This window comes from Tuber melanosporum (assembly GCF_000151645.1).
Source record: "Tuber melanosporum whole genome shotgun sequence assembly, scaffold_7, strain Mel28".
Lineage (NCBI taxonomy): Eukaryota > Fungi > Ascomycota > Pezizomycetes > Pezizales > Tuberaceae > Tuber > Tuber melanosporum.
The window spans coordinates 277,243-285,551 of record NW_003299117.1 but is presented as its reverse complement, the minus strand read 5'-3'; the positions used below and the strand labels follow the sequence as shown (position 1 = coordinate 285,551).

The 8,309-nt window shown below is 46.3% G+C and overlaps 1 protein-coding gene; it reads left to right on the top strand.

Annotated features, from left to right (window-relative positions):
- Positions 1–3,104: 3,104 nt before the first annotated feature.
- GSTUM_00010358001 (uncharacterized protein) lies at positions 3,105–5,351 on the top strand. XM_002841237.2 has 9 exons: positions 3,105–3,310; positions 3,387–3,479; positions 3,538–3,607; positions 3,685–4,025; positions 4,104–4,192; positions 4,258–4,392; positions 4,445–4,552; positions 4,617–5,048; positions 5,125–5,351. The coding sequence occupies exons 1-9, from the start codon at positions 3,212–3,214 to the stop codon at positions 5,276–5,278; spliced, it is 1,521 nt and encodes a 506-aa protein (XP_002841283.1). The 5' UTR covers positions 3,105–3,211; the 3' UTR covers positions 5,279–5,351.
- Positions 5,352–8,309: the final 2,958 nt, after the last annotated feature.

Here is an 8,309-nt window from a genome sequence, read left to right as displayed (position 1 = left end):
CTCTTAGTAATCGTAAACGAAACAAGTGAAGTCTAAACCTTCTTAGACAATCTCCATCTACAGAAATGAATTTTGGTTGGCCTATACAACTTTGAAGTTTATCAGGTTGTCTCTGCCTAACAAAGAGACCTAATTTATTCCCTGTTACTTGTAAACCTGAACTGCTCCTCATTAAATATGTGCTCCAGGTTATGCCATTTGCGCTTATGCTGTCCGGTCCTTCCTTCCTCTTGATTTTGAATATCCACTGCAGCATTCACATTTTACAAATGTGTCTCTTACCAGGTACCTTTAATACAGGCCTGCTGTTGATTATAGAGTTGCTGATTCTGGTGCCAATAGTTTTCATTAAAAACTACCTAGTGAAATTGGGACTTTTCCTCCTCTGTATCTTGTTCCTATACACAACATGGGCCTTTTTGACCAAACATAATAGCTTCCCAAAGCATGACTGTAATTGCTGGTTTCTCATGATCACGGTCATGAATTGCGTGCTCATCTGAGTTGCGATGGACATAGTGAGAGAGACATTCTGCTGCCATCCGGGCGCATTAAACTCAATCCAGGTTTTATCCGTAAATACAATCGTATTTACTGCTATTTGGAGAGCCATATAGGTGAAGGCTAACCGGGAGTCAATATGGGCAGCAGTAAGGGAGGCCTTGTAACTCACTTTATGTCGAAATATGTGGTACTTAGTATGAAAAACCTCCTCTAAGATTGATCATGTAGCAACAATCTCAAGCTCTGTGGCAATCTCCGAAAATGGCATAAGCCAGTATTCTTCGTCTTTCTGGCTTAGATCTCAAAGAGCAATGGACTCTGAACATCCTTCTGAGAATCTTTGTTGATTTCCTCCTCCGTGGTTATCTTCAAGACATACTAATACATCATCAAAATCACTTGGATCTGAGGCACATTCCTGTCCATCACACTTAGCTCTCAGACTTTAAAGACTAAACTGATCCAAGTATGATATTTTACCTTTGCATGATGGACAATGTCTATCACTGTCCTCTTTTTCACATTCAACCTATTTTCTATACTCGCAAAGGACAAATTTCCATACCAGTTCAGAGCTAAACTGGGAGCATGCTTCATCAAGGGGATCTAGGGGGCACTTCCAATCCCTGAATGTGTGAACGGCATAGTGGAGACTTTATAAAGGGTTTTAGGATGTGGATCTGGTAGGGTTCTGGGCTAATGAGATCACTAGGATTTGACTTGTGATGCAAAATCACAAAATCTCTATTGAAGGTAGAGAGATGTGGTCAGAATGGTGATAATAGGAGTTCATTGAGCCATGGTGGCATTGGCATTGCCACATAATCCACTTTATCCTACTACATTCAGTATCTCATACCTGATGTCATCCTCTTTCTTATTGGCTTGATGATTACTTCCTGTTTTGGGTGCGCGACTTCAACTCGGCGGCGCGAGTACTGCTGATGCGCAGAAAAACTAACTGCCACTCACCACTGCAAATGGGTGGGGCAAATATTGGCAGAGGAGCACCAGTATTATACCTTCTCCCAACTTCAGCATTTCTTACTTGAGTAAGTAAACCATTTTCCGCTGTCCAAACCGTGCGAAGTCAATGCTAAGATTTTCCCCGATCCAATCGCACCAAGCATTCTGTTGAAGGAAAAGGCCTTGTCCAGCTTCTCAATAGCACCGCATAAAACTGCGACCAAACTACCGGTATCGGTGTAAATTTCTGTTGTAAGAACCTTAACTCCTTCCTAACATTCTCCTCTCTCTTCTCCTTTGCCCTCTCTCTCCTTGCTGTACTGTACCGTTCATCTCGCCAACGCCCCTCCATCTACCGTGCTATCGCCCTTGGGAGGGGGTGTTGGAGCACCCGTTGAATCCTGCCGATGCACGGAACTGCTTCATGTGTGCTATCGGTGCTCACTCAAAGAACAACCACCACGTATCAAGGGCCCAATTTGTGAAATCCCTGTTTTGTATCATACTCGCGCGGCCGAGTTGAAGCCGGACACCCTCATATCATACAGTAGTTGTCGCCCGATCAATAACGAGCCCGTGTGGGGCAACACAGTTAATAATCACATCCGATACTAATGAAACCCGATCCTTTTTGGTATACACGACCTGACAACCCATTGGATATCCATATCACAAATCTCACCATTGAGATCATTGTTTCCGTTATCAACACCCTTCGAAGCCCTTGTAAAATGCTTGACACCCCCGATGAATCCCAGCCTAAGAAGAGCGTCGCAAGTCCTCGCAAGCGCTTTTTTTTTTTGGCTGAAATATGTTACAACCTATTTTCTACGATATATAGAATTACATGACTTGGCTTGGCGCTATAGGGGAATGAATTCACTGGCCCCAGCGATCACTACCATAAGGGTCTCCGGCTTCAATTCGGCCGTGTGAATACCCCTTAAATTTAATCTGTGTGCAGATTTCGTAGCCCCCCAGGGTGGTTAATGGCCTTCGGTTAACATAATGTCTTTCCCAAAGGTCGTATGGCCGGGGAGCTCTTGCTACGAGGCGATCAGTATAAAACATCTACATTATTTCAATACTTAAACCATTCCTACGAGTAGTCTTAGGGTGTTCCGGGGAACCAAAAGGTGACAAATATGGATCAAGGGTAGACATGTGATGCGCTAGAGCAGAGCTAACGGTACTTGCTTCCCCCCGCCAAGAATTGGGCTTTTTTTATTGGAATAGCCAATAGGTCAATGGAGAGGGCTAACCGGTTCCAATTCCTGGCTCGGAGACAGGAGTACGAGTACTGCAATAGTCTGGTAGACTACTGTGAGGTTATGAGCGGGACTCCCGGGCTCGGGGGATTCCGTGGAGAAAGCGTTGTTCCCTGGGTGGATGATGTGTGCCTAGACCAGACCATACAGGAGTGGGAGTCGTGGAGGAGATTACCATGCAGCACGCCCAATGTATTCAGGTAGGACTAGGAAAAACTCGAGCTAGGAGGGTCTTGTGTGGCATGGGGTTGGATGTTCGGCACCGGTATTATAATTTATACTCGTATGGACATACCGCATGACTAGTCTATGCCAGCGGTGGAGGAAGGGGTGGCCTCGGAGATTTCTATATAAAAGTGAGTGGTCCTTCGAAAAAAGCCGGACCGCAACACACAGATTAGGATATTGTTTCTCTATACCACCATAAGTATCTTGTTGGCTCAGCTTCTTTGCCTTCAAGTTCTACAATCATGATGGCCACATTGCACCGTTTCGAGGGTGCTGCCCTCCTGGTGCAGCAAGTTGTCAAGGACGTGCCGGCGTGGAAGTTATGTGCTTATGTGACACTGTTGGTGAGCGGGAACCGTGCTATGGCTTCCTCATTTTTCAAATTTCTTGGGGGCTAACGGGGAGATGTGCAAGCAATAGTTCCCACTGTACGCTATTACGATGGGGATTTACAATCTCTTCTTTCACCCCTTGAGGAATTTTCCTGGACCGAAGAAGGCAGCTCTATCGAATGTTCGTCTGCCCTGGCTCTGCCGCAGAAATGGCCTACTAATGTTAAGGTTCAATCTAGATATGGTACTCGTATATATGGCTTAGCGGGAGGTACCCGCACATAATCCACGCTCTTCATGAGAAATATGGTACCTGGATTTCCACTGCTTCCCTCCTTTCTCCTACCTTCCACCCCCAAATGACCCCCAGCTAATGACCCCCACAGGCTCCGTCGTCCGCGTAGCCCCGAACCAATTGTCCTACAACACCAGCTCCAGTTGGAAAGACATCTACACCAATTACGGCAATCGTCAAACCTTCCGCAAGAATAGCTTGTACGACAGAGACAAACTAGACCCTGTAACAAACATATCACGAGAGCCCGATCCCGTCAAGCATAACCAGATCAAAAGATTGTTTTCTAATGCGTTCTCAATGAAGTCACTTACTGAACAGGAACCGATTGTGCAGGAGTATGTTGATTTACTAGTATCGCAGATTGGAAAGCACGGTACCGGGGAGGATGGGTTGGACATGACCAAGTGGTATAATTATTGCACTTTTGATGTTCGCGTCCCCTTAACCTTCGTTTCTGCTACACTAAGTCATACGTGACAGGGGGGTTAATGACTATGGGGTGGATAGATAATTGGAGATTTAGCATTTGGAGAGGGCTTCGATGCTACAAAAGAAGGCAAGACCCCTCCCTTACCAACCTCTAACTCCCCGACTTCGTATTGACATCATGTCCCTCGCCCACAGGAAAACCTCACTTCTGGATCTCCCTAATCCTTGACAGCGTCTATGCCATCAGCTTCATAAATGTGACTGGTCGTTTCCCCTGGCTATCCAAGTTTGTCCCGTCAATCACCCCAGCAGAGATAGTAGAACGCCGCCAGAGACACATCAATTATGGCCGCGACAAAGTCAACCGGTACCTTACCTCACCTCTCTCCACCCCACTTAAAAACTAACCCATACTTTAGTCGCGTAAAATCCGACAACAAACGCAAAGACTTTCTTACTAATGTCCTAGAAAACTATCGTGACCAAATTTCTGATGCAGAACTTTACTCGAACGCTCAAGTCTTCATGTAACCCTCCCATATTCCCTCACCACCACCCCTCATTCCTTCGCCCCCTCTGACACAATCACAGCGTCGCCGGCAGTGAAACCTCAGCCACAACCCTCTCAGGCCTAACCTACTACATCCTCCGCAACCCACGCACCTACCAGCGCTTGGTCAGCGAGATAACCTCCTCCTTCACGTCCTATTCAGAAATTAACTCCGTAACCGCCGGAAGGCTAGAATACGTCGGAGCAGTAATTAACGAGACCCTCCGTATGTACCCGCCCGTCCCTATCGGTTTGCCAAGGCTCTCTCCGGGGGAAACTGTGGACGGGCAATTTATCCCTAAGGGCGCCCTGGTCAGCACGAGTCCGTGGGCTTCTGGACATTGTTCAAAGAATTTTCACGATCCGTGGACGTTCAAGCCAGAGAGGTGGCTAGATGGGGAATGCGAAGAGAAAGATATTAGGGAGGCAAGTCAGCCGTTTTCGCTCGGACCGAGAGGTTGCCTTGGGAGGAAGTAAGTCTTTCCCTTTTCCCGTGTGGTCCGGCGAGGTTCTGGATAAGTATTAATTTGTGATATTCGGTGGATATAGCTTGGCACTCATGGAACTGAGACTCATCATTTGCAAAATGCTTTTCACGTATCATCTAGAGTTGCTGGATACGAAGCTGGATTGGGAGAGGGATAGTACTGCATATATCCTTTGGGTCAAGCCGGATCTGAGGGTTAGGTTACACAGGAGATAATCTAGCTATCATAATATCATAGTTCGTTCGGGGAGGGAAATAGGATGGAATATCAATGGTCTTAGCTCCCAAATGTTGGGGTTATCCAGCAACTTAAATTGTGTTATTTTCTTTATTTGATTACAGATGTGTCCCAAATACTTTGTTCGTAGGTATGTATCATATTTCCAAATATATTCCTATTTCCAAGACCCCCGAAAAGTCCACCCCCAGTACGATCATGAAATCCCACTCGCCGCCAAGACAACTCACCTACCGCGCATGTATAAAGCAAAGCATTCCAACCTTGGTGCAGAACCCACCAAACCCCAGAGCCTGACAACCCCTCTCTAGATCGATTCCGAAAGTGAGATTAGCATCGTGGCCACAGGCCCACGTATTCGGGCCAAGTATGATGGGTCAGTCCAGGGCCTGATCGGCCCGGATAAGTCCGAGTGACGTGCAGTGGGGTCAGTCTGCGGCCTATTACACCATAATATTATAGCTGGGGCTGGTGTGAAGGAGGTATAAAAGTGGATCTATCATACGCACGCTCGACATTCATCCGTAGCCCTTTTGAGCGGGAATGACCATTTGGCTCTGGGGAGTGCTGATTGTATCTGGGTTTATGTTTCGCTTGGCGGTCTAGTCGGCGTATGGCGCGTTGTGAATGCACCCGCCTCCGGTTCCCCCGGGGAGGTCCGAACCTTGAGCCTGGGAGGCAGGCTATGGGGGGGGGGGGTTGGTGGATGAATGGGGGTTTCAAGGATATAATCCCAGCCCCCGACCGTACCGGTACGGACCCCCAGTATGAATCACAGATGTGGATATCAAGAAGGAATAGGTATGGCTCAGCTCCGTTTTCTATACCCGTCTGTTTCGCGTAAGAAAGCAGCCATATATGTTAGTTTCGCTAGAGGACGGATACACGTGTCTCCGAGCGAAGAATTAGCACCCCTTTTGGAATAGCTCACGCTGACCCAAGGAAAGTGTAGTGTTGAAGCTGCTTGTTTGCCGGTTCGGCGGTGCCAGGATAATAATAATAGATTATTGAAACCCCCACCGTGCAGACAGGATTAAATATCAGGAGCCCCGATAGCAATATTTTCCGGCCCCGGGAGTGAATAACTCACCAAGTATTACAAACCGCTTTTTTTGCTCATTGCTACTCTTAGAAGAGTTGATATGCACATGGAACTAGGATCAGGAGTGTGGTTGGACTTAGAACTATACCGTGGAGTGTTGTGTCGCTTACACACTGGATGGGATATATGCATTGAGGATTATGTACTCAATGCAGCACTGGCCTGGGTTGTCTGAGGAATGATGGTTTCCTTCTACTTGCTTCCAATACACCGATTCTGTCCTCTCATTTTTTTTTCCTCTCTTTCTCCTATTCTTGAATGATAATAACTATACGCATATCATTGTTTTCATCTCATCAAGACCACTTCTGCAACGTAGATTCTAACAGCTACCAAGAAAATTATGTTGTGCTATAGAACCATTAATACTCGAGTATACGGTAGTTCCGATATGGCTCACTTCCCTTTATACCAGGCGAATTTCGCGACCGGAAAGGAACACGTCTAATTCATGGTAAGAGTCGTTGTCGTGTATGATATGGCCACTCGCAGGATACTTGTATCTTTCAAACAGCTCGAAAACTGTGCCCCGGACGGGTGCGTTGGACTGATGAGACCTTCAAACTTTGTTGCTCGTTTTCCCTTCTTCCCTTCATGGCATAGTCGAGACCGGCACTAAGCACGTTCACACCCCCTACCGCCTGCCAACTGAGCACGACATCCTTGATGACCAGGACGGGCAGATGAAAGGAACTGAACACCATACATCTTGCTGCAGGTGACTAAGTTAGTTTCATGAGTAAGAAGGGGGAGAATACTAGTATCCAGGCCAGGTTAGGGAAAATATTCCAAGGTTTTTTAAGTCTGTTAAAGGACGCAGCTACTATGCTGACAGTACGCCAGTATATACTTGATGGCATAGGCCCCCTCGAGACCCCGAGGTGTTTTTCCTTCTGAAAATATGTATTACTCTCACAGGTAAGCAAGAGCCTGAATACTATGTTAATATAATTATTCATTTCCAATGTCACAGGCAACCTCCATGTCCTGGAAATGTTATCATAACATGGCAGGCAAATTTACCAATAATAAATAATAAAAGGGAAGTTATAAGATTATATAAACAGTATTAATTTATGAACTTACTCATATGATTACCAAAGACTTGCTCCAAGTCAGGGGTCTTGGCAAAAAAAAAGGCGCACAGCCACCTACCGTTTTTCCTCAACTTGGTGCACATTTTGGTCAAACATACCGGTACTTGTACGTTGTTTGCAACCTACATGATCACAAAAATCATTTTGTCATAAAAGTCTCAACCAAGCAGGCCCTAAAACATAAAAAAGAAGGCCACTTGCTAGAGGCGTTTTGCCGCTACGGTTTGATTGACTTTTCTTTGTCAAGGACTCCTAAGACAACAGTTGTCAACTTCAGAGCACCACCCAATAATGGAGGTTGCTCGAATAATAGATGATAGCAGGTATTAACCCCTTTCGCCCGTGTTTTGATTGACCGTTGAGCAAATAGACTACCGGTAACATTGTCTTCCCGAGGAGGGGCCTTGGAGAGCCACATCCATTTCCACAAACCGACAGCCCCCCAACGAAAAGTGTGGTTCGACGGCCGAGCCAAATCGCCTCAATCGGTACAATATCCCCTGATTGTACTAGTACAGTACGTGAATTTCCTCACCCCAACGACGATTCTACTCCCGTATGTGTGACCGATGGGTGTTTTACCAGCAAGCCTCACTGGTAGCTGGAAAGCATCAGCATTAAAGTTACCTGTAACAAGTGGTTCGCGGTCTCTCATTCGGCGCAAGGAAATGTACCTTAATGTAGGAAACCAACAGTGCTCGAGCGCCCAGTTAAAAAGCCCAGTTAAAAAAGCCCCATCGAGTGGAGGACAAAATACAGGTATGAGAGGCACTTGGTTCGCTAAAGCTGTGCAAGTGCACTGTGCACGAA

What these genes read in the sequence shown, in the direction of transcription:
- GSTUM_00010358001 (XM_002841237.2), top strand. Translation starts at nt 3,212, where the DNA reads ATGGCCACATTGCACCGTTTCGAGGGTGCTGCCCTCCTGGTGCAGCAA. An exon ending in GTGCTTATGTGACACTGTTG is followed by an intron (nt 3,311 to 3,386) that starts GTGAGCGGGAAC and finishes TGCAAGCAATAG; the next exon opens with TTCCCACTGTACGCTATTAC. An exon ending in AGAAGGCAGCTCTATCGAAT is followed by an intron (nt 3,480 to 3,537) that starts GTTCGTCTGCCC and finishes GGTTCAATCTAG; the next exon opens with ATATGGTACTCGTATATATG.